We start from the raw sequence: 26,196 nt of genomic DNA, 5'->3' as shown, positions 1-26,196 counted from the left end.
TTTCATTCCCCTGCTCATTTATCGTCCACTTAGCTCAGTGGCAGAGCAGCTGCAGAAGGTCCCAAGCTTAATAATAATAATAATAATAATAATAATAATAATAATAATAATATATTACTTGACACAGGTGGCGCTGTGGTCTAAACCACAGAGCCTACGGCTTGCCGATCAGAAGGTCAGTGGTTCGAATCCCCGCGACGGGGTGAGCTCCCGTTGGTCGGTCCCTGCTCCTGCCAAACTAGCAGTTCGAAAGCACATCAAAGTGTAAGTAGATAAATAGGTACCGCTCTGGCGGGAAGGTAAACGGCTCTGGTTCGCCAGAAGAGGCTTAGTCATGCTGGCCACATAACCTGGAAGCTGTCTGCGGACAAACGCTGGCTCCCTCGGCCTATAGAGTGAGATGAGCACCGCAACCCCAGTCGTCCGCGACTGGTCAGTGGTCCCTTTACCTTTATATTACTTATAACCTGCCCATCTGGCTGGGTTTCCCCAGCTACTCAGGGATGCTCCCAACAGAATATTAAAAACACGATAAAACATCAAACATTAAAAACTTCCCTAAACAGGGGGTGACCTTCAGATGTCTTCTAAAAGTCAGATAGCTGTTTATTTCCTGGACATCTGTTGGGAGGGCGTTCCACAGGGCGGGCAGCACTACCAAGAAGGCCCTCTGCCTGGTTCCCTATAACCTCACTTCTTGCAGGGAGGGAACCGCCAGAAGACCCTCGGAGCTGGATCTCAGTGTCCAGGCTGAATGATGGGGGTGGAGACACTCTTTCAGGTATATAGGCATCTCTCTGTAATACTGTGAATTTCACCTGTCTGAAACTCTGAAGAGTCACTGCCGGTCAGTATGGACAATGTGAATCACTGCAAGATAGTTTGGTATGCTCGGGTGTTTCATGGCAACTCACATGCACACGAATGCTTTTTCACAGCTTTAAGACTATAAAACCCATGATGCAGTGCACCTGTGAGCGGAACACCTGCAGGCGTGAAAACATTCAGAGCCTTTAGTTGAAGTGAGCAACTGAAAAAGGCCTATAAGAAAGTAAGTCAGGGTATAAATTGTTGTTGTTTGTTTGTTGTTGTTGTTGTTTAGTCATTTAGTCGTGTCCGACTCTTCGTGACCCCATGGACCATAGCACGCCAGGCACTCCTGTCTTGCACTGCCTCCCGCAGATTGGTCAATCTCATGTTTGTAGCTTCGAGAACACTCTCCAACCATCTCATCCTCTGTTGTCCCCTTCTCCTAGTGCCCTCAATCTTTCCCAACATCAGGGTCTTTTCCAGGGATTCTTCTCTTCTCATGAGGTGGCCAAAGTCTTGGAGCCTCAGCTTCACGATCTGTCCTTCTGTCCAGGGTATAAATAGAATGAATGAATGAATGAATGCATCAATCAATCAATCAATCAATCAATCAATAAAAGGATTAACAGAGCCATCTGAAATTCAATTAGACAAATGGATTTCCCATGGAAATTGCTCCCAAGAAAGCAAGATTCCTCCTGTGGGCTTCAGCAGAAACCTCGGATAAAAGCTCCATGCAAATGGGGATAATCTCCGTGAGGAAGGTGGTCGTATTTTGCCACAAAGTGAGCTCTGTCCATTGCAGCATCGAAAGCCGGTTCCCTTTTCCATCTGACTTTGAAGTCATTAAGTCACGTCTCGCCCCAGTGAGCTCCAGCCAGCTTGACCTTTTCTTTTTTCATATCCAGAAATTAAAAACAACCAGCGCAGGTCCTGTGTGACATTATTGGGCCCTCTGGGGATGTTCCTGCAAAGTCTCTCATCATTGCAGCTGGTCAGGCAACCTTAAAGAAACATGAGCTGTCCATAACGGATTTGCACATGACGTTTCCTGGTGGCAGGTCTTTGACACCATTTTGAAAGCCCCACGAAATGATTTCTCACTCTTTCTGGCTACACCTACAGGCTTGCTGGAGAAGAGATGTTACCTCTGAGCATGTGCAAAGTGACAACCCCCAGAATCGGTACTTCTCTGAGTTTATTGACTAAGTCACCCTGGAAGTTGAAGAACCTCTCAGCTCCTTTTGCAAAAGTCAAGTGCAGCTGAGAGGTGTAGGCATGTTTACTTGGGCGTAAGAGCTAGAGGGCTCAATAGGGCTTGCTCTCAAGTAAGTGCGCATAAGAACACAGATATTGAGGGGGTTCTGTATTCTCACATCTCTAGGATGATCTGCCACAACAGTCTGCTCAGGTGAGAAACATGAGCTCTGAAAACAAGTTCCGAATGACCACATCCAAGCTGGCTGGGGCTTGGGGAGCTGTATGCCAAAACCGCTGGAGGGCACCAGGTTGGGAATGGCGGCAGCAGCAGCTAATAGACACTCGCTATCAGCGGTGATAGGGAAGCATGAAACTTATAGAAGCAAAAATGAGTGTGGGAGAAGTCATTCAAAATCCATTCATCTAGCTCAGGCCTGTCCAACCAGTCGATTGTGATCTACCCGTCGATCGCCGGCTGTCCGTGGTCGATCCCGGTAAATCACATGATCTCCGTTGATTGACCCAAAAGCTCAACAACTGTGATCTCCTTCCCTAAAAGAAGCTCAACTACTGTGGTCATCCTCTCCTCCACCCAAAAAGCTCAACAACTCTGGTCAACCCAATGGGTAGATCACTGCCAGTTTATTTATAGTGGGAGGAGATCACAGTTTCTTGGAAGTTGGACACCCCTGATCTAGCTCAAAGTGGGTGATGGGACTCTTGGTGGGGTGGGGGCACTAAGAGGCAAGGGGGTGGCCAGCTGCAAGGATGTTGCTTGCCCAGAGTTGGAAAGACGATAAGATACCTATGAGGGCAGACTGACAGGCAAAACTATTGGACTATGCAGAGACGGCAAGATTAACTGGGGAAATCAGAAACCAGGAGGAACAAAACTTCAACAGAGAATGGGACAAATATAGATTGTATTTGAAAGACCGCTGTAAACACTTGAACTCTTTGGCAGACTTGAAATAACTCTTGCAATGATATATATAGACTTTGGATATAATGCAGGACTGTAAACTGGATGGACTTACGGGTATAATATGCAGTTGGAAAAGCTTTGTAATGAACCCACGGAGGGAAGTCCTAGGATTCGAGAGAATCTCGTGTAAAATTTTAATATTTGCAAGAATATTTTGTGTGTGGATGAACTTGTAAAACCAAATTAATTAAAAGAGAGAGAGGCAAGGGGGTGACAGGAGGTGCTGGATGTGTCAGTGAGTTATTATTAATAATAATAATAATAATAATAATAATAATAATAATAATTTATACCCTGACCATCTGGCTGGGTTGCCAAGGTTGCCAGGATACTGACAAGCTGGAACGTGTCCAGAAGAGGGCAACGAAAATGGTCAAAGGCCTGGAAACGATGCCTTATGAGGAACGGCTTAGGGAGCTGGGTATGTTTAGCCTGGAGAAGAGAAGGTTAAGGGGTGATATGATAGCCATGTTCAAATATATAAAAGGATGTCATATAGAGGAGGGAGAAAGGTTGTTTTCTGCTGCTCCAGAGAAGCGGACACGGAGCAATGGATTCAAACTACAAGAAAGAAGATTCCACCTAAACATTAGGAAGAACTTCCTGACAGTAAGAGCTGTTCGGCAGTGGAATTTGCTACCAAGGAGTGTGGTGGAGTCTCCTTCTTTGGAGGCCTTTAAGGAGAGGCTTGACAGGCATATGTCAAGAATGCTTTGATGGTGTTTCCTGCTCGGCAAGGGGTTGGACTGGATGGCCCTTGTGGTCTCCTCCAACTCTACGATTCTATGATTCAAGTGGCATTTTGTTTCAACCATGTTTGTTTTTTTAGAATGCTCCCTGCTTAGAAGCTTTTGCAATACGGAGTCGTATAGAAATGCTTTTAAATAAGAAAAACAAAAAAGCAAAAGGCTGGTGAATTTCGCCGAGGGCGATGTTTAAATTATTATTATTTTTTAAAAACACACACACACTCACACACACAAAATATCATAGTCATGAAGAATTGTGATAACCCTCTGTATATATATAGGGTCTGACACTTCTGTTTCTAGTGTATCTGAAGAAGTGTGCATGCACACGAAAGCTCATACCAAAATATAAACTTAGTTGGTCTTTAAGGTGCTACTGAAGGAATTTTTTTATTTTGTGATAACTGAATTTAAGATGGAGGTGGGGGGATGAAGGAGAGAACGTGAAATTGACAGATGTAGCCAAGCACCGCATAATTTGGAGGGTGAAGCCCTGCTCCCTCTCCCTTTCACCCCACCCCCACCCAAAAGCCAAACTATCCACCGTGAGTGGTACCCGAGGAGCCTGAAGGACACAATGCTCTTCTCCCCGCAGATCCCAGCCAGAATGGGTCTGAGGGCTGCCTCCTCCGCCTGGCCTGATCATTAGACGTAAGGCACACTTGCCGGGTCAGAGGTCAAGGTCTGGCCTGCGCCGTCCGCTGACCGCAGCACCCCCCCCCCCGATGACAGATGGAGATTTACCATCAGGTTGGAAGGTGGGGACCGGGGTCTTCCCAGGGGTACGGCCCTTTTGTCTCCGGCTGACGACTGTCGCACAGGTTTTCCTTCATTAGGGAAGCGAGCTTCCCTCCCTGCGCCCCCTCCCCAAACCCTCTTCATTTCACCCCCCAGATGGCTGAGCGGCCTGCTGACAGTCAGGGCTGCAAAGACCCTCTTTTGAGAAGCTAAGATGAGGCACTCCACTGGGCAGGGTCAGGCCAGAACCCCGGGGACCACCGCCTTTTGTCCCCTCCTAACCCGGCTCGGCAAAAGCCCCTTCCCCCTCAGGGATCAGCAGACAGAAGCCTTCCAACTTTCAACTTGACCTGGTCTATTGGTATGTAAATCAGATGCAAATAGGGCAGGGAAGCAAAGAATGGCGTGAGGTCTCTTGACACCAGCCGTTTGTTAGCTGCAAATTATTTTTTGGGGGGAGGGGTCCATATCACCCCTGAAAAATTGCAGGACTGATACAGAGAACAAGGGGAAAGAAAGAATTTGAAAGAGGCATATCCGTTCTTGGTTCGTTTTTTGCCATATCTATATGCATAGGCTACCCTTCAACATGAAAATAGGGATGCCCTATGTAATAATAATAATAATAATAATAATAATAATAATAATAATAATAATAATAATATCCTGCCCATCTGACTGGCTTCCGACTCTGGGCGGCTGGCTTCCATCATATATGAAAACATAATAAAACATTAAACATTAAGAAACTTCCTTATACATGGCTGCCTTCAGATGTCTCCTAAGGGTGATATAGTTGTTGTTGTTTAGTCGTTTAGTCGTGTCCGACTCTTCGTGACCCCATGGACCATAGCACGCCAGGCACTCCTGTCTTGCACTGCCTCCCGCAGTTTGGTCAAACTCATGTTCGTAGCTTCGAGAACACTGTCCAACCATCTTGTCCTCTGACGTCCCCTTCTCCTAGTGCCCTCAATCTTTCCCAACATCAGGGTCTTTTCCAAGGATTCTTCTCTTCTCATGAGGTGGCCAAAGTATTGGAGCCTCAGCTTCACGATCTGTCCTTCCAGGTGATATAGTTACTTATCTCCTTTTCTGAATATAATTTTTATTAAATTTTCTGTTTTACAATTTAAAACACTCATTTTTACATCCTTAAAATATCAATGAACTCCCTTCTTCTCTTTCCGTGGTTCATTTTACATATCATAAATCCTTGCATATTATACCATTCGGTTTTCCCTTATTGCATCCATCGAAGCTTATTTACACTGTTGAGCTTATCTTAATGCTGCCAGTGTTTTCAGCTGTACACAATGAAACGATGCCTTATGAGGAACGGCTTAGGGAGCTGCGTATGTTTAGCCTGGAGAAGAGAAGGGTAAGGGGTGATATGATAGCCATGTTCAAATATATAAAAGGATGTCATATAGAGGAGGGAGAAAGGTTGCTTTCTGCTGCTCCAGATAAGCGGACACGGAGCAATGGATTCAAACTACAAGAAAGAAGATTCCACCTAAACATTAGGAAGAACTTCCTGACAGTAAGAGCTGTTTGGCAGTGGAATTTGCTACCAAGGAGTGTGGTGGAGTCTCCTTCTTTGGAGGTCTTTAAGCAGAGGCTTGACAGGCATATGTCAGGAATGCTTTGATGGTGTTTCCTGCTTGGCAGGGGGTTGGACTGGATGGCCCTTGTGGTCTCTTCCAACTCTATGATTCTATGATTCTATGATTTCCCATATTGGCTGGGGTGGGGTGGGGATCACATAACTCCATACCCTCCAAGATCTCTCCAATGAAAATAGGGAGATCCTAAGGAAAAGCTGGACATTTCAGAATCAAGTCAGAAAATAGGACGGCTTCTGTAAATCTGAAACTGTCCCCGGAAAATAGGGACACTTGGAGGGTCTGCTTAAGTGGTCATTTTCCCCCATTTAGGTAAGAAGCAAATCTACCTCCCATTTGGTCTTGAAAGTTGTTCTTTGATTATCTGGCTGGTTTCCCAGGGAAAACCCTCTTCTTACTACTGAATCAGAGCAGGCATAAATACGCAGAAAAACTGATTGACATTCAGCAGTAAGCTGTGGGTTTTCCAGGGGGAAGTGGCGGGATAAAAGAAAAACCTCTTGGATTTGTGACTAGAAATCAGGGGACAAACAGAAGGAGGTTCTGCTCCCTTGGTTGTCATTATAATTTTATTATCGTGGTTCCACCAACTCCTCCCCAGTGCCTGCTACCCTACCTTATAAAAAGCACTATTGAGAATAACAGCCCAATCAGAAAGCTATTGATGCAATAAAATTCAGAACAGTAACAATTAATTGCACATTTATTCAAAAGCAGAGCTATTTCATTTAATTAATTCAAGGGAGTTGATTAAATTGATCCAGGGATACCAGCTTTTCGAAGTCTGATAGTCATTCGCGCCTCCAGCACCTTCTTGCTGCCCCCTCGCTTCTTAGCTCCCCGCAAGGTAATCCCCCCCTTGGGGGGTGCTACAGCACACTTTGGGAAGCTCTGGATTTGGCAAAGAGATGCATAATTCTATAAACAGTGCAAACTTTGGGTTGAAGCAGCAGACTGTGACTGTTCTGCTTGCACAACAAAATGTTCTGCCCATTTCCTCCTGTTCTAGGGGTTCCCCCAGCCTCCTGGAGCAGATTTGGAAGACCAAGAGGCACGCCCGGTGATCGTGAATGGGAGAGACCCATTGTGCAATCAGAAATCTTGGTGCTGATGGGGCCCATAAATTGAATATTGCCCTTTGTATTTGACTTGCAGAGTCATTGAGAGAATGATTGCATTTGGACTCCTAGAATAGATAGCTCCTATCTAAGGTCTCACAAAGTCCTAGATATGAGCTGTTAACTGCTTAGATTTGTAAAAGTGTTAAGGATCACCTTAACTATCGAATTTATGTCACCTACCTTTCCACTAAGAAGGACAGGAGTGCATTTTAGCTTCACAAAAATTCCGGGGAGGTTTTGCTGAGAGAGGTTGCTATTTTTCTTAAGGTCTCTCTGTTACCAAGGCCAAGACAGAGCTGGGATTTGCATCCGAACATCTCAGCATCCTGGGCTATTACACCACAGTGTCTGTCTACCTAACCAATAAATGCCTGGATTTAAAAACTGCAGAGAAAAGCAATCTCCCCAAAGGATTACTCTCTTTCAAATAATCCTTGAAATTTGGCATTATAAAGCTTCTGGAACAGCTTATAGAAATGCCAGGAGTGAAACATATCACCATTTTTCTTGCCTTGCATTTCGTGTGAAACATTTAGGCCGCAATCTTCTAGACTTACTTACCTGGGAGTAAGGCCCATTGTACTCAATGGGCTTTGCTTCTGGGTAGAGATTGGATAGGCTTGCGGTTTCAAGAGGCTTCAAGACCAAGGGCAGCAGACTCTGTTTACCACTTTGGGACTTTGCAGAGCTGCCTAGTTACCGTTAAGTCTGCCTCTTCTTGTCACCATTTGAGGAAGCAGGATTCTCAGAGGTCAAAGTGTCCACTGAGCCACAAATCCCTCATTCCGGTCATGCAGTCTTGTAGCAGGGGTGTTGTGTGTGTTTCTGTGTTAGGCAGACCTTTGCTTTCAGATAAGAAACTAAATGCTCTGGGAAGGGGGTGCATGATGCTCGCTTGCATTCTGGAAAGTGCCTTGCGGAAACCTGTGGCTGATGAGTCAGGATAACACAGAAGGCTGGCAGAACCAAAATGAACATTCTTACCTGGGACCTTCCTCATAAGAAGCAGGTTCTGCCCAGCCCTGATGCAGAAGAAATTTGAATGTAGGTGAACATTGGGGGCAGGGGGGAGTGGGTGGCTGTGAGAAGAAGCCCCTTCTTCTCTTGCAAGCACACACCCCATTTTTACGCTAACCAGAAGACACGTGCTTAGGGAACATGCGCATGCCAGCAGATTCGAAGAGAGGTATTCCGACAACTCTCAGCATCCTTAGCAAACTACCGTTCCCAGAACATGGCTGTTTAAAATGGTGTCATGGTTCTTTAAAAGTATGGTGGGAATGTGGCCTTGGATGAACCAGTGGCCTCACTGGGCAGGAGACTGTTGAAACATGTACCTTTCTTGTACTCCAATGTAATGACCTGCTGCTTCCTACGATGGAAGTTGAGGGTGCACACCTTCACCTGGAAAGCGTGGGAGGGTGTGCCATACAATGGCCATCTTCAAATATCTGAAGGGCTCTTCTCACACAAGTGTTTGTTTTCTCCTGCTCTGGAGGGTAGGACTCGAACCAATGGCTTCAGGTTACAAGAAAGGAGATTCCAACTATTATTATTTATTACTATTTATACCCCACCCATCTGGCTGGGTTTCCCCGGCCACTCTGGGCGGCTTCCAACAAATATAAAAATACATTAAAGTATCACAGATTAAAAACGTCCCTAAAGAGGTCTGCCTTTAGGTGTTTTCTAAATGTCAGGTAGTTGTTCATTTCCCTGACCTCCGATGGAAGGGCGTTCCACAGGGCGGGTGCCACTACCAAGAAGGCCCTCTGCCTGGTTCCCTGTAGCTTTGCTTCTCGCAGGGAGGGAACCGCCAGAAGGCCCTTGGCGCTGGATCTCAGTGTCCGGGCTGAACTAAACATCAGGTGTATCTGAAGAAGTGTGCATGCACACGAAAGCTCATACCTATGACAAACTGAGTTGGTCTCTAAGGTGCTACTGGAAGAATTTTTAATTTTTATTTAAACTTTCTGGCAGTAAGAGATGTCCAGCAGTGGAACGGACTCCCCCGGAAGGTGGTGGACTCTCCTTTTTTTGGAGGTTTTTAAGCAGAGGTGGGCTGCTCATCTGTTGGGGATTATTTAGCTGTGATTCCTTAATTTGGGAGGGACGGTCTGGATGACCCTTGGGGTCCCTTCCGACTCTGTGATTCAGTGTCACACAATGTTGATTCCTGAAGCCGCAGCACCCAGGCACGTGTCCCTGGGTCCCCCAGCCAAGGAGGGTCACGCTTCCAGATACCCCTCAGCTGCCAAATGTCGTCGCCTTGTGTCGGGGGACTTCGCTCACATCTGCTCCGATATCAAATGGGGCCTCCTCGCATCGCCCCGATCTGTTGGCTGACATCTCAGCTGCTGCAAATAATTTGGGATGGGCTGGGGCGAGGGGAGAGGAAAAGAAGGGGGCGAATTCACGCTGCCTCACCCAGACGGGGAAGACGGCACGTGTCGGGAAGGGGGCCTGGGGCGATGGGATGGCGCAAGCCCCCCCCCTTTCCACGTGGATTACTTCCCCCTTTTGTCTCCCTCTTGTTTCCCCCCTTCCCCCAGCAGCCAAATTGATTGGGAAATCGCCTTCCTGCTGACGACCACACAGCAACTGCGCCGGCCAGCCCTCTTCCTTTGTGCCCCGTGGGGCTCAGAAATCCAACCCGAGGCAAAAGCGGGCCCCTCGGAGCATCGCCTCCCTCTCTCCTCCCACAACCCAGCCCCAAACCTCCAGAGATCTCAGCTTTCGACTCTGAAAGCAGGAGGACCATTCTATGGGACGCACGCATTTCTCCGTCTCCCCAGAGCAGAAAGGACAAAGAGAGCTCGGGGTGCGGGGAGAAAGATCCTGACACACGATTTCCAGAAAAGCAGCGGCGGCAGTCAGAGGAGATGGGGCGAGCACCTGGTTTTGTCAAGGAAGGTGTCTGGGGCCATAATGTGAAAACCAAGAGAGGCTGGTCACAATTAGCCACCTGGCTGCCTCCAGGTTTATAACCTGCCTAGGGGATGGCAATAGTAGAAGATGGCAATGGTGACCCAGGTGGCCCTATGGGTTAAACCACAGAGTCTAGGGCTTGCTGATCAGAAGGTCAGCGGTTCGAATCCCTGCGAAAGGGTGAGCTCCCGTTGCTCGGTCCCAGCTCCTGCCCACCTAGCAGTTCGAAAGCACATCAAAGTGCAAGTAGATAAACAGGGACCACTCCGGCGGGAAGGTAAACGGCGTTTCCGTGCGCTGCTCTGGTTCGCCAGAAGCAGCTTTGCCATGCTGGCCACATGACCCGGAAGCTGTCTGCGGACAAACGCCGGCTCCCTCGGCCTATAGAGCGAGATGAGCGCCGCAACCCCAGAGTCAGACACGACTGGACCTGATGGTCAGGGGCCCCTTTACCTTTACCTAGGGGGTGGCAATAGCAGCCAGTCTCCTCCTCAGGTTACCTTTGCGGCACACAGGACCACTTTAATTTTCTCTGGTTCCCCCCCCCCAAAGTATTCTGGGAGCTGTAGTTTTTTTCAGGATGCTGAGAGTTGTTAAGAGGCCTCTACTACTCTCCTCCCAGAGAGGTTCGGGAATCTCTGCCACCTTCCTCTTGACCCATTCCAATTTCTCAGCATCCTTCTTAACTGTGATACCCACAGTCCACTAGGGACACATTCACATCACTTCTCCTACCTGGCAGTTATCTTTCCACAAGGGGCGACATTGCTGCCAAAATCCAGCATCGCTTGAGCTCTGCGAGTGCAGCTTTCTGCCGATTGAAGTGCAGAGTGTTTGAGGACAGGGACATTCCCAGGGAAACCAAAACGCTTGTTTGCAAAGCTATTGTACTACCAACCTTACTGTATGCTTGCGAAACATGGACCTCTTATAAACACCATCTCCAACTCCTCGAAAGAGTCCATCAGTGGTGTCTCTGAAACATTTTACACACCACTTGGGTAGACAGGGGAACTAATATCAGTGTACAGTGGTACCTCGTTTTATGAACACAATTGGTTCCAGAAGTCTGTTCATAAACTGAAGCATTCATAAACTGAAGCGAACTTTCCCATTGAAAGTAATGGATAGTGAATTAATCCGTTCCAGACGGTCCACGGAGTACTTAAACTGAAGCATTCATAAACTGAAGCGAACTTTCCCATTGAACGTAATGGAAAGTGGATTAATCCGTTCCAGACGGGTCCGCGGAGTACTCAACCTGAAGCGTACTTAACCCGAAGCATGGGTGTAATTGGTTCCAGAAGTCTGTTCATTAACTGAAGTGTTCATAAACTGAAGCGAACTTTCCCATTGAAAGTAATGGAAAGTGAATTAATTCGTTCCAGATGGGTCCGCAGCGTTCATAAAGCGAAAATTCATAAACCGAGGTGTTCATAAACCGAGGTTCCACTGTACTGGAAGAAGCAAAGATCACCAGTGTTAAAGCAATGATTCTTCAACATAAACTTTGTTGGACTGGTCATGTTGTGCGGATGCCTGATGATCGTCTTCCAAAGCAACTACTCTACAGTGGTACCTCGGGTTACAAACACTTCGGGTTACAAACTCTGCTAACCCGGAAGTAGTACCTTGGGGTTGAGAACTTTGCCCCAGGATGAGAATGGAAATCACGCAGCGGCAGTGGGAGGTCCCATTAGCAAAAGCACACCTCAGGTTAAAAACCGTTTCGGGTTAAAGAACAGACCTCCAGAACAAATTAAGTTCATAACCCGAGGTACCACTTTATTCCGAACTTGGAAATTGTAATGCTGGTGGTCAACAACAAGTTTAAAGACTGTCTCAAGGCAAATCTTTAAAAAATGTAGTATAAACACCGACAACTGGGAAACACTGGCATACGAGCGCTCCAGTTGGAGAACAGCCTTTAACAAAGGTGTCATGGGCTTTGAAGACGCTCAAACTCAGGACGCAAGGGAGAAATGTTTTAAGAGGAAGGCACGCTTGGCAAATCCCCACTGTGATCAGCTCCTGCCCAGGAACCTATGTTCCCACTGTGGAAGGACGTGTGGATCCAGAATTGGCCTCCACAGTCACTTACGGACTCATTGTTAAAAACCGTGTTTATGGAAGACAATCTTACTTGGCTACGAGGGATCCCCAAAGAAGAAAGAAGAAGATTAAGGGTCCAATGACCTATTGAACTCAAAGAGACTTCCGAATCGAACACCTTAAGAGTGCCCTGCACCTATCACATTGCTTTAGAATTATTTCGCTTTGGATTGGAGCAGGGCAGGGTGGGAGAGATGTGTGTTCCGTATCTTTTCAAAAAAATCATAGAATCGTACTGTTGTAAGGGACTCTGAGGGTCATCTAGTCCAACCCCCTGCAATGCAGGAATCTCAATTCAAGCATCCAGGACAGATGGCCATCCAACCTCTGCTTAAAAACCAAGGAAGGAGAGTCCACCACCTCCCAAGGGTCAAACAGCTCTCACTGTCAGAAAGTTCTTCCTGATGTTTAGTCGGAATCTCCTTTCTTGTTACTTGAAGCTATTGATTTGGCTGTAGAGCAGGAGGAAAACAAGCTTGCTCCATCCTTCATGTGGCAACCCTTCAGATATTTGGAGATGACTATTCTATCTCCTCTCAGTCTCCTCTTTTCCAGACTAAACATACCCCCAAGTCCCTCCTTCTTAAAACATTAAATCTGGGCAGCTTGCAGATTTAACATATAGAATAAGAGAACAAGAAGAGCATACGTTTAAAGAAGATTGGGAAATGTTAATTGAATACAGTATATGGGAGAAATTGTGTATACTGTACAGTACTTGAAAATGTTGGCAGCATTAAGATAAATTCAACAGTGTAAATAAGTTTTGACGGGTGTAATAATGGAATACTGAATGGTTTAGTTTATGATATGTAAAATGAACCATGGAAAGAGAAGAAGGGAAGTCACTGATATTTTAAGGTTCCTTAAATGAATATTCTAAAATGTAAAACAGAAAAATTTAATAGAAAAATTATACATAATAAAAAACAATTTTAAACATTGACATTCTCTTCTCTTCTCTCTCTGTGTGTACAGTGTGTGTGAGAGAGATTAAACACATTCCTTATTGCATTTGATTATGAGTACCTTTCTTGGTGATCATAGAATCACCGAACTGTAGAGTTGGAAGGGACCCTCAAGGGTCATCTAGTCCAACCCCCTGCAATGCAGGAATCACCGCTAAATAATGCCTGACCGGCAGCCACCCAACATCACCCTCCAATGAAGCAGAGACCACCACCTTCTGAGGGATGCTGTTGCCGGGGCAGAGAGGCAACATAGGCAGCTGTCTCAGGCAGCCCAGTTAAATAGGAAGCATTGCATAGTAGGTAAGATGCCAGATTAAGATTGGGAAGACCCAACTTCAAATCTGCAACCAGTCATTGAGGGTTGTGTGTGTGTGTGTGTGTGTGTGTGTGTGTGAAGCAAATATAACCCATTTGCTATTTTCTTTGCCTAACCTACCCCACAGGGTTGTTGTATGTAGGAGAACAGAAGATGGAAAGCAGGCACATTTCCTTGAGATGATGCTTGGATGAAATAGCTTGAAAGAAAAAAGCCCGTATTAGCTTTGATTCCCAGAATGTTTTCTTTCTTTCTTTCTTTCTTTCTTTCTTTCTTTCTTTCTTTCTTTCTTTCTTTCTTTCTTTCTTTCTTTCTTTCTTTAGTATTTGCAGCTTTTACAACTGGCAGCCACTAGATGTCACCCCTGCATGGCCTTATAAAGTTCTCTGCTCTGTTACTTAGCCTTTTTAAAGAAAACAAAACAAAACACTTTTGCAGTTATGGTGCAATCCTATGCAGTGGCGTAGCAAGGTCAGGTGGTACCCGGTGTGGAAAATTTCTTGTCACCCTCCCATTGAAATTATTAAAAGAAGGGAGAATAAGATACAGATCCTATGTCATTGTTTATTCTCAGCCAAGTGAAAGTTCTGCTATGTTCAGTCACGGGGCTTACTCCTGGGAAAGTGTAATAGGATTACAGCCTTAAATTCCCTTCTGGGGTGGGGCACTTCCAGGCTGTTGCTATTCAATCACATATTGGAAATTTCTGGTTGTGCAATTTTAAGATTTTGTACAAGTGAATTTGTTATGACAGCCCCATCTTCCCACTCTAACCTCATGGTCAGACTTCCACACACATAGGTACGGAAGGATCTGTCAGTTTATGCCCTCACAGTTTCTCCTTCTAGTCTTTAATCTACATTTTGCATCCAAAAAAGGAAATCCTTTTGGAAATCCACCAGCATTTTTGTGTGACTTTCTCCTAACAAACACACGTTATATGTGGTTTTGACGAATGCACCAAATTTTTTGGAAGCAATGCCCCCAATAGAATGTGCTTCTGTGTGATAATTTCGCCAACGTATTCACTTTTGTTCACACTTTCATCTAAGGTGTGCATTTTTGGAAACATGGTTTGGTTAGAAAATTGCATTGCAAAATTCAGAAATGCGCAGATTTCAAAGGATGGCTGTGCTCCCGGTTTGCATGTTGTTTCGGAAAGTGCAAAAGGTTCAAAGATAATCCCTCCTCTTCAGGGAGGGGGGAATTTGCAGGCGGGACCCGCTCTACGCGCTGAGCAGGGGGGGCGTGTCCAGCCCCCTGCTCCACCTACCAATGCTGCCGCGTTCAGGGACTTGGCTGGCCAATAGGGCCAGGCCTGTGGGCGGGCTTACCTGTTTTAAAAGAACGCGGCAGCCTCCAGATCTCCCCTTTTCACGCTGCTCCTCATCGGATCTCCCACCCACCCGCCCTTTAGGTCTTCCCTTAGTAGGATGTTCGCTTTGACCTTGCTATGGACTGCGGTTGGTCGCCTTTGGTTGCCCAAAGGGTCCTGGTAGGAGTTTTTTATCCAATTGGCTAATTGGCACCGGCCTCTTGGTTTTTTCGCCTACCTCGTAGCAATTCATCACAACTTCTTCGGTATTTGGTGGTAGGCATTGGAATATGGAGTTGTCTGGTGTGTTCGAGGACTGGTTGTGGCCACCATCCAACCCTCCTCTTATAGGGGTATCCCCTTAAGGGATCCGGCGGTCGTGGATCCCGTCCTGCGCCCTGCGGGTGGCTAGGGCCATGGCACGACCCCGGTGGCACCAGGGGGAGCTTTCAGTTGTATTTGCATCAACAGGCTCCTTCCTTGGGGTGTTAACCTGATATGAACGCCCTCCCCCCCGCAGAGCGGGGTGGAGTCACGCTTGGTAGCGAGTCCAATGCCTAAGCCAATACCTCTCACTTGCTTTAACCAATAAAGTTGTGGCCTTATTCTACCCATTAACCCTTATACCATGTGTCACTGTGTCTTTATTTCCTGCGGGGGGGGGCGGGTCCTCGAACCGCAATCACCTTTTAAGTGCAAACTGAAGTCTTTCCCCAGCCCCTAACCACCACTACCCATTTTGGGTGAATGTCAAGGGAAGGAGAGGGCTTTGGATCCAAGCATTCCCAAACCACCACCACCCCCAATCTGTACCTGGTGCACAAACACCTTTTGCCCTCTCTGCTGTCAGAGCACCTGTGGCCCCAGAGAGCATCATCTGATGAACTTTCCCCCATCACCACATCTGAGGAGAAGCTGCCTAGGCATACAGTAGAACCTCTACTTACAACCGCCTCCACTCGCGGACGTTCAAAGTTGCGACCACGGCAAACCTGAAAGTAATTCGCGCATGCACAGAAGCATGCAATTGCCGCCCATGCCTGTGCACATCGGCGCCTCTCCCAGTGACCCGTTTCACCATAAGGACGGGCCTCCGGAACGGATTGTGGTCGTGAATAGAGGTTCCACTGTACTAAAGAGGAGGAGGTCCAAGGGGTGTTGATACAATGGGCTAAAGATTTTGGATATAATATTCAGTTAGAATCCTGGGAAAGGTCGTGGAAGGAAGGTATTAATTTTACTGCATGCATGCAGTGCACTTAAAGAAAATGTTACGAAAATGATGTACAGAAGGTATTTAACAGCAGCTAAATTGGCTAAAATGTACAAGACAAGAAGCAATGAGTGCTGGAAATGTAAAGAAAGGGAAGGGATCTCCTACCACATGTGGTGGACTTGTAAAGAGGTAAAGGCTTTCTGGGAAATGGTATGTTGTTATTGTTGTTGTTGTTTAGTCGTTTAGTCGTGTCCGACTCTTCGTGACCCCATGGACCAGAGCACGCCAGGCACTCCTGTCTTGCACTGCCTCCCGCAGTTTGGTCAAACTCATGTTCGTAGCTTCGAGAACACTGTCCAACCATCTCGTCCTCTGTCGTCCCCTTCTCCTAGTGCCCTCAATCTTTCCCAACATCAGGGTCTTTTCCAAGGATTCTTCTCTTCTCATGAGGTGGCCAAAGTATTGGAGCCTCAGCTTCACAATCTGTCCTTCCAGTGAGCACTCAGGGCTGATTTCCTTAAGAATTGATAGGTTTGATCTTCTTGCAGTCCATGGGACTCTCAAGAGTCTCCTCCAGCACCATAATTCAAAAGCATCAATTCTTCGGCGATCAGCCTTCTTTATGGTCCAGCTCTCACTTCCATACATCACTACTGGGAAAACCATAGCTTTAACTATACGGACCTTTGTCGGCAAGGTGATGTATCTGCTTTTTAAGATGCTGTCTAGGTTTGTCATTGCTTTTCTCCCAAGAAGCAGGCGTCTTTTAATTTCGTGACTGCTGTCACCATCTGCAGTGATCAAGGAGCCCAAGAAAGTAAAATCTCTCACTGCCTCCATTTCTTCCCCTTCTATTTGCCAGGAGGTGATGGGACCAGTGGCCATGATCTTGGTTTTTTTGATGTTGAGCTTCAGACCATATTTTGCGCTCTCCTCTTTCACCCTCATTAAAAGGTTCTTTAATTCCTCCTCGCTTTCTGCCATCAAGGTTGTGTCATCTGCATATCTGAGGTTGTTGATATTTCTTCCAGCAATCTTAATTCCAGCTTGGGATTCATCTAGTCCAGCCTTTCGCATGATGAATTCTGCATATAAGTTAAATAAGCAGGGAGACAATATACAACCTTGTCGTACTCCTTTCCCAATTTTGAACCAATCAGTTGTTCCATATCCAGTTCTAACTGTAGCTTCTTGTCCCACATAGAGATTTCTCAGGAGACAGATGAGGTGATCAGGCACTCCCATTTCTTTAAGAACTTGCCATAGTTATACTTGTCAGGTAGTTATTTATCTCTTTGACATCTGATGGGAGGGCGTTCCACAGGGTGGGTGCCACTACCAAGAAGGCCCCCTGAAAGATTATTGTAAGCAATTAACATCACTAGCAGGGTTGTCTGAAGACTTGTACTGAGAAATTTTCTATCTTTCTATCTTTATTTAAATTTTTTGAGCCATTTTGTAATGAGTGTAATTAAAATTGGATAATTTATAAAACGCTATGATAGAAAGGTTAATTTTGAAAACCATGAGGTGGGAGGGAAGGAAGTTGACAGGAGCCAGGGTGGTAAAGTGGATAATGATGATGTGAATTTATAATATTAAATGGAACATAAATAAAAATATTACACACACACACACACACACACACACACACACAAAACACACACACACACACATACATACATACGCAGGTGGCGCTGTGGGTTAAACCACAGAGCCTAGGGCTTGCCGATCAGAAGGTTGGCGGTTCGAATCCCCGTGACGGGGTGAGCTCCCGTTGTTCAATCCCAGCTCCTGCCAACCTAGCAGTTCGAAAGCACGTCAAAGTGCAAGTAGATAAATAGGTACCGCTCCAGCGGGAAGGTAAATGGCGTTTCTGTGCGCTGCTCTGGTTTGTCAGAAGTGGCTTTGTCATGCTGGCCACATGACCTGGAAGCTGTACCACAGGGCTACACAGGTTTGTTTTATTCTGGTTTTCCTAGTCATGGGTAGGAGGAAAGAGTAACACTGGAAGTTTTCTTGAGTCACCCTCTTGGTTTCTGGGTGTTCTGCAGCCCACATGCTTTTGAGAAAATCTGCTCGATCGAATGCCCAGGTTCTTATGGAACCAGAATCTCTTGGCAACACAGCACATTCTGGTGGCTTCCAGAATACCTGTTTATTGAGCGCTCTTCCTGGTTAAATTTGCGGGGGTGATTAAATTAATTACCTGGCCATTTGTAAAGCAGACTTAATTAAATTAAAAATTAAATTAAAATTAAAAACAATTAAAAACAGATAAAACAGATTATAGTCACGGGAATTGCTTGAGCCCTGGAAATAAACATCTCCCAGGTGTCAAAGGGCAGGGCAAAGAGGTACACTTTCAGCTCCTGAATGCCATTTAATGAGCATTTGCTGTTACTGTATATCAGGGGTCAGCAAACTTTTTCAGCAGGGGGCCGGTCCACTGTCCCTCAGACCTTGTGGCGGGCCGGATTATATTTTTTTTGGGGGGGGGAAATGAACAAATTCCTATGCCCCACAAATAACTCAGAGATGCATTTTAAATAAAAGGACACATTCTACTCATGTAAAAACACTAGGCAGGCCCCACAAATAACCCAGAGATGCATTTCAAATAAAAGAACACATTCTACTCATGTAAAAACATGCTGATTCCTGGACCATCTGCGGGCCAGGTTTAGAAGGTGATTGGGCCGCATCCGGCCCCCGGGCCTTAGTTTGGGGACCCTGCTGTATATGTTTGTGGGGAGGGGGTTGATTGCATGCATGGAGGCATGCGTGCATGGAGTTCTATCCTACCATGTCCTCCAAGGAGCTCAAAGCGGTGTACATGATTCTCCCCTTCCTTATCTAATTCCCACAACCCTATGAGGTAGGGTTGAGAGGCAATGACTGAGAAGCCCAAGGTCAGTCAGAGAGCTTTATGGTCAAAGGGAGAGTTGAATCTTGGTTTCCCTGATCCTAATTCAATGTCCTCCTAATCACCACACCACACAGGCTCCGTATAATATTGTGTCAAACACATGCTATCCCACTGATCCCAGCACACACACACACCCATTACTTTCCTTCTTGCAAAAAGACTGTGTTGGGGGGAAGTGAGTTTGCTGCGCAAGAACTCCAGATCTGCTTTATAGCTGCAGAACTTGAATTGGCCAGGCTGTGACTGAATCCAGCCCCCAATAGGGATGGTCTGAAAGCATCCTGTGCAACTTTTTACATACTCCTGTGAAATCACAGAATATGCAGAACCCTGGAAATCATTGACACTGTATATCCAAGCCTATGTCTACATTGTTAGGGACTCAAACCTTTTTTTAAAAAAATTGTTTTACAAATTGGTATGATGCCAGAGAAACTGAACGAACCACTTGCCGTTACACCATTCCTTAGTTTTCCCTTCGGCTCAATTTCCTCCTTCAAAGACACAAACAAAGTTAGAATACCAGCAACCTGACTCACTGTGGTCCAGGTTGAATTACTACTCACAGCATTCCCTACTTAATATGCTAATGACATTTGCTTCCACAAATGAACCAGGAAGTTGGAGGCTGGGACACAGATGCAAGGATATCCTACTTCGTACAAGTTTGTAGCTCCTTTTCCTTTTCTGCAAAATATTTTTAAGTTTTAAGTTTAATGGATCCGCTTGCTTGTTTTGCTTACTTTAATTCACCTGTGCAGCAGATGCATCGCAGTACCAACCTGGTTGAACTTCAATCTAAAGGAATGAGCTAACACTTTTTTGGGTGCCTCCAGGCTGCCACTTGCAGAAGTGATTCAAACACCTACCATAAATTTAAGTTTGCACAATTGAAGTGGTTTGAAGGGCTCTCTCAACCTGGCACAACAGATCTACCTTTTTCCAAAAAAAGGGGAAAGAAATTGACAAGGGAAGCGATGAGGAAATGCACTAAAAAGAGTAGGTTAGGCAAATGGTTAATGTGTAGATGTAAAAAACACCTTGCAAGGCAATCAAGATGAATGCAGGAAGACAGGTTGTGGCACTTTAAAGCGCAACCAATCCTAAACTCGTCCACTCAGAAGCAACTCCTATTAGATTCAGTGGGGCTTACTCCCAGGTAAATGATTATTTTTATATCATAAAATTCATACACCACTTGAGTGTAACAGCAGCAACCTTCAAAGCCATTTACAAAAAAAAAGGTATCACGATAAAATCATCAATAAGAAAAGTTAACAGCAATAACTAAAGGCTTTCAAAAAGTTAAAATAACAACAGATAAAGAACCAATTAAAATTCACATCAACTTTCTAAATGTCTGGGCTTGTCTAGGCAAAAAATGTTTTAAGCAGGTGCCAAAAAGGGCACAGTGAAGATTATGCCATTTAATGAGCATTTATCAATAGGCAGGGAGTTCCAAAGTGTAAATTAAATTAGGACTGCGGCCTTAATTGTGATGGATGGGAGCTGGGGAAATCAGGGCTGGAATTTTAAGACCTTGGCGTAGGCTAAAATTCTTTCATTCCTTCCTCTTCCACTCCCTGCTTTCTCCCACACATTCTTGGTTGTCTTGTCTGTTTGAAGGGTATTCTCTGCCTATTTCCGGAAAGAGAGAAACAGAGATTTAATTCTTTGTGCAAAGGGTGAGTCAGCAGCAGTAATGAAAATATTGATTAGACACATGCTTGATGACTCTCTTCTTGATGACTCTCTTCTTGAAACAATGGTAGGATTTGTTTCAAAGGGTTTTGGGAGGTTTCCTCATAGCAGCAGCAGCTTCAGGAACACCGATCCTTTAAAGTAGGCCAGATGGAGAGATATTAAGTGGCTCCAAGTCTGCTCATCAGCCACATGACTGAACAGAGATTAGAACCCAGCCCCTTTCTGCAGAACAACCCTTAAAATGTTACTTATCACATTAGCATAGCTGCCAAGTTCTCCCTTTTTTAAAGGGAAATTCCCTTATGCTGAATAGGCTTCCTCGTGAGAAAAGGGAAAACTTGGCAGCTATGCATTAGTATGTTGTAGCCATAGAAGAACCCTCTACACGCACGATGTGAAACAGCCCCGTTGAACTTCAGCACTTTTAGTTCCAGGTAAGTGGGTGCAGGACTGAAGGCAAAATTCTTGGACAGAATCTCCTTCTTTCGTTTCCTCCTTTGCCTTTTCGCCTTATTGGAGTGTAGCCTCCTCAGGGCAGAGACCTGCCTTGCAGTGCAGCTCTAAACAAGCTTACTCGGAAGGAATTCCCACCGAGCTCAGTGAGACTTGCTCCCATGTAGGTGGATCTAGGATCTGAATTTTCTTCCTATAGCTCAGTACACTTTTCAAAATAATTACGGTAATAGGGCATGATGCAGTCGTAATTTAAGTACTTTTTTAAAAACAACAACCACAGGTTTCATTGAGAAAGAATGGTTTGTGGTTAACTCCACTGAAACCTACAAAACTTCAAAACAGAGGCAGCTCACCTGTGGCCATCCAGGTGTTGCTGAACTACAGCTCCCATAATTCCTGGTCACCAGCCATATTTGTTGGGGTTAGGAGTGTGTAGAATGGAAGAGAGAGGCAGCCACTTCAGAAACAAGATTGGGAAGGTGGAAAAGAGACAGGAATTGTATTTTGGGGGGTGGGTGGATGGGAAGGTCTGATGGGGGGGGCAGAGGTTGGCGAGTGGAACTAGCAAATGCAGAGCCTCTCCATGTACTATATTGTCTGTTTACTTTTAATCTACACTTACAGACTTTAAAATGGTGTACTTAAAAGAAAAAAGAAAAAAGTTGAGACCTCTGTGGTGTAAGCAGGCAAGTAATAATGTCAATGCCCCGGCCAGGATTTTTATTTATCAAAAGATAAAATAAAATATGCATGCTGCTTAATTGCAAATAAAACTTTGAAGTGGTTTGCAAAGGCTGACAATCAACTTAGATTGATGTGTTTATTGCATTTCCACCCCACTTTTTCTCTAAGGAGCTCAAGTTAGAGTATGCTGTTCTCCTCATTCGACCCCCACAACAACCCTGTGAGGTAGGTTAGGCTTAAGAGGCAGTGACTGGCCCAAGATGACCCAGCGAGCTTCATGACTAAGCAAGGCGATTTGAACCCTGGTCTCTTCCAGGTCCTAGTCTGATACACTGCACCCTGCTGACTTACTCAGAGTAGACCTGCTGAAATTACTGGGCCTAAATCATTTAGCTGTGATTCCTGTGTTGCAGGGGGAGGGGGACTAGATGTCCTTTGGGGGGGTCTCCCTTCCAAGGGTGCTACAACCTACTTAACGCAATTAATTCCTGTGGGTCTACTGTGAGTAAAACACCCCAAAGAACATAAAACATGCATTGAAACGATCAAAGGTTTTTTTTAAAAAAAAAGGAATAAAATGTAAGTTATTAGCTAAAATAACCGATTAAAATAGAATAAACATGACGTGTGGGTGGGTTTCTTTGACAGGTGCCAAGGAGAGATGCAGCGACGCCCTCTGTCTAGCATCAATGGGCAGGGAGTTCCAAAGTGCAGGATCTGCCACTCTGCACTCTGCGCATCAGCCTGGGCAGAATAGAGGGATTAATAGCTCCCGGCAGCCATAATATATCCAGCTGAGCTGGCTTAGCCACTTTATCAAATATCAATAGTGCCTTTGGGGCGGAGGGAGCCTGTTGCTGAGGCCTCTTTTGGTGCTTTCGAGACTCCAGTTTCAAGGCGGAGCTCCTGGAAGACACCCAAGGATTTCTAAAGAACCTGCCTTTTCCTCCTGTGAGGGCAGAGCGGAAGGAGGTCATCCTTGTTCTCCTGGGGAAGTGAAGTTGCAGATCTGCTTCTACCACTGAAGGTAGGTAGAATCCAGACATGGGCTTCTCCACCCAGCTGAGCCTCCTGCTACCCAGCCAGGTCTGCATTTTGTGCCTAGCGCATGGTTAAAAACAATGACTTACCTCCAGGTAAGTCCGACTTGGAGTAGACCCACAGAAATTAATGGCACTAAGTAAGTGATGTATGTTGGCATCTGTCCGTCTCAGGAGACGATGGAGGAGCGCTCTGTTGTGGGTGACGTCAAACCGTCAGAGAGTTACAGCAACTGCTGCGGCTGTAAAGACCGATAAGGGAGAGAGATGTTTTGTTGCAGCTGGGGCAGATGAAGGTGCCCGGTTGTGTTGATGCAGATGGAATCGTAGAGCTGGAAGTGACCCCCATGTAGTCCGACCCCCAGCAATGCACGAACCGGAGATGCAATGAGGTTGAGGGAACGTTCTTTCACATGTGGTGGACTTGTAAAAGCATATTGGGAAATCATAATGAATTGGAAAAAAATGTTTAAAAGTAAAAAAAACCCAAAAAACCAGAGTCCTTTTTGCTAGGGATAATCCAGATGGAAATTTCCAGGTGTCAAAAAAGGTTATTTATGCCATAACTGTGGCCCGTGTTTTGTTAGGCCCCAAATGGAAAACTAGCGAGGTCCCAACTAAAGAAGAGCAGCAACTTAAGTTGACGGAATATGCGCAGCTTGCAGACTTAACATATAGAATAAGAGAACGAGAAGAACATACGTTTAGAGAAGGTTGGAAAACATTTATTGAATACATGATGGGAAATTGTGTACACTTGAAAACGGCAGCATTAACAGTGTTAATAAGTTCTGATGGATGTAATAATGGAATACTGATTGGTACAGTGGTACCTCTGGTTAAGAACTTAATTCATTCCAGAGGTCTGTTCTTAACCTGAAACTGTTCTTAACCTGAAGCACCACTTTAGCTAATGGCGCCTCCCGCTGCGATTTCTGTTCTGTTCTCATTCTGAAGCAAAGTTCTTAACCTGAGGTACTATTTATGGGTTAGCGGAGTCTGTAGCCTGAAGTGTTTGTAACACGAGGTACCACTGTATAGCTTTTGTAAGATATGCAGGGATTTATGATGTGCAAAATGAACCATGGAAAGAGAAGAAGGATGTTTAAATGAGTTTTTAAATGAGTATTTTAAATTCTAAAACTGTTTGTGTGGCAGTGCAATGCAGGAACCGCAGCTGAATGCAGGAACCACAGACCTTTAGAAGGTATATCAAGGCAGCCCTGTTTAGGGAAGCTTTTAATGTTTGATGGATTTCTGTATTTTACTATTTTGTTGGAAGCCACCCAGAGTGGCTGGGGGAACCCGGCCAGATGGGCGGCGTATAAATAATAAATTATTATTATAATATTATTATTATTATGAAGAAACCCCGACAGATAGTCATCTGTCTATATAAAAGGATGTCATATAGAGGAGGGAGAAAGGTTGTTTTCTGTTGCTCCAGAGAAGCGGACACGGAGCAATGGATTCAAACTACAAGAAAGAAGATTCTACCTAAACATTAGGTATCTTCCAGCTCTATGATTCTATGATTCCTCTGACCCATCACTCTTCTCCGGCAGGTGCACCACCGAGGAGCGAGATGGCTCTGCTCACCCACGTGCTGGCCTGCATTTTTGGGATTGGCTCCTGGATGTCCATCAACGGCGTGTGGGTCGAGCTCCCTGTGCTGGTGAACGTGCTCCCCGAGGGCTGGTTCCTGCCTTCCTATCTCATCATCATCATCCAGCTGGCCAACGTGGGTCCTCTCTTCATCACCCTCATGCACAAGTGGAAGCCGGGCTTGCTGAGCGAGGTCCTCATCATCCTCGTTGTGGTGTCCACCGGAGTCGTGGCCTGCTTCCTCCTAGCTTTCCTGTGGCAGTACACCACGGATATCGGTGGGGCTCAGCACAGCACGGCCTTCTTCGTCTTGACCTTCTGCATCTCGCTGGTGGACTGCACCTCCTCCGTCACCTTCCTGCCTTTCATGGCTCGCTTCCACCCTCGGTACATCACCTCCTACTTCATCGGGGAAGGTCTCAGCGGGCTGGTCCCTGCTCTCTTCGCTCTGGCGCAGGGAGCAGGGATCTCCAGCTGCGTCGAGGTGGCCATCACAAGCAACCACACGCACGGCAGCAACGCCACCTTGGGCAACGTGAGCATGGACAACCCCGTCCCTTTCCGCCTAGAGACCCGCTACTCCCCCGCCAACTTCTCCAGCCTGGTCTTCTTCCTCATCCTGTCCGGCCTGATGTTCTCCTGCCTCGTGGCTTTCTTCTTCCTCAACCGCCTGCCCAGGGTGTGGGATCTTTCGGAGCAGAATCTCTGCGCCAGCGAGATCACCCTCCACTCCATCCGGAAGATCCCTGCGGATGGGGGGCTGAAAGAAGGGTTCACTAACTTCTCCGTGGAGGGAAAGGCAGAAGGTTCCTTCAAAGAAGACGAGGAAGGAGCTCCGGAGAAGGTCGCCTACTCTTGGCCCATGTTGGCCTTCATCTATGTCCTCATCACTTGGTGCAGCTCCCTGATGTATGGCGTCCTTCCCTCGGTGCAGAGCTACTCCTGCTTGCCCTACAGCAACTTAGCCTACCACCTCTCCACCACCCTGGGTGCCATGGCTGTCCCTCTTGCGTGCAGCATCTCTACGTTCCTGCCCAGCAGGTAGGTACCCACCCGCCTTGGCAAGAAGGCAGTTCTCCAAGCTCTGGGGTTGAATCTGCCTCACAAGTATGTCTTGCTTTTGCCGCCGCGCCCTTAAAGAAGGCTCAAGATGCAACTCGCAATGAGGAAAGGTTTCATTTGTTAGAATCATAGGAATTCCTTCCACTAGCACCTTAGATGGTTGATGGTCGAGATAGTTGGACAGTGTTCTCGAAGCTACAAACATGAGTTTGACCAAACTGCGGGAGGCAGTGGAAGACAGGAGTGCCTGGCGTGCTATGGTCCATGGGGTCACAAAGAGTCGGACACGACTAAACGACTAAACAACAACAGCACCTTAGAGACCAACTAAGTTTGTCATTGGTATGAGCTTTCGTGTATATCTTTCGTGGTATCTGAAGAAGTGTGCACACACACGAAAGCTCATACCAATGACAAACTTAGTTGGTCTCTAAGGTGTTACTGGAAGGAATTTTTTAATTTTGTTTCAACTACGTCAGACCAACACGGCTACCTATCTGTAAATAGAATCATAGGATTGTAGAGTTGGAACGGACTCCCCCCCCCCAGTCATCTAGTCCAGCTCCCTGCAATGCAAGAATCTCAACCAAAGCATCCATGACAGATGGCCATCCAATCTCCACTTAAAAACCT

The 26,196-nt window shown here is 46.0% G+C and overlaps 1 protein-coding gene across 2 annotated transcripts in view; it reads left to right on the top strand.

Annotated features, from left to right (window-relative positions):
• The window catches only part of SLC52A3 (solute carrier family 52 member 3), a 37,314-nt gene that overhangs the window by 8,000 nt on the left and 3,118 nt on the right, over nt 1–26,196 (top strand). Inside the window, exons 1-2 of one of the 2 annotated variants that reach the window (XM_035122958.3) lie at nt 22,179–22,883; nt 24,462–25,542. In XM_035122958.3, coding sequence (XP_034978849.3) covers nt 24,482–25,542 — 1,061 coding nt within the window. In that variant the 5' untranslated portion in view covers nt 22,179–22,883; nt 24,462–24,481. Of the gene's footprint in view, nt 1–22,178; nt 22,884–24,461; nt 25,543–26,196 lie in introns of those variants that run through there. The other variant, XM_088674777.1, reaches the window with a different exon arrangement.

Source organism: Zootoca vivipara, chromosome 7, assembly GCF_965207765.1.
Source record: "Zootoca vivipara chromosome 7, rZooViv2.hap1.1, whole genome shotgun sequence".
In the NCBI taxonomy this organism is placed as follows: domain Eukaryota; kingdom Metazoa; phylum Chordata; class Lepidosauria; order Squamata; family Lacertidae; genus Zootoca; species Zootoca vivipara.
Note: the sequence above shows the minus strand (reverse complement) of the source record. Positions and strands in the feature narration are given on the sequence as shown.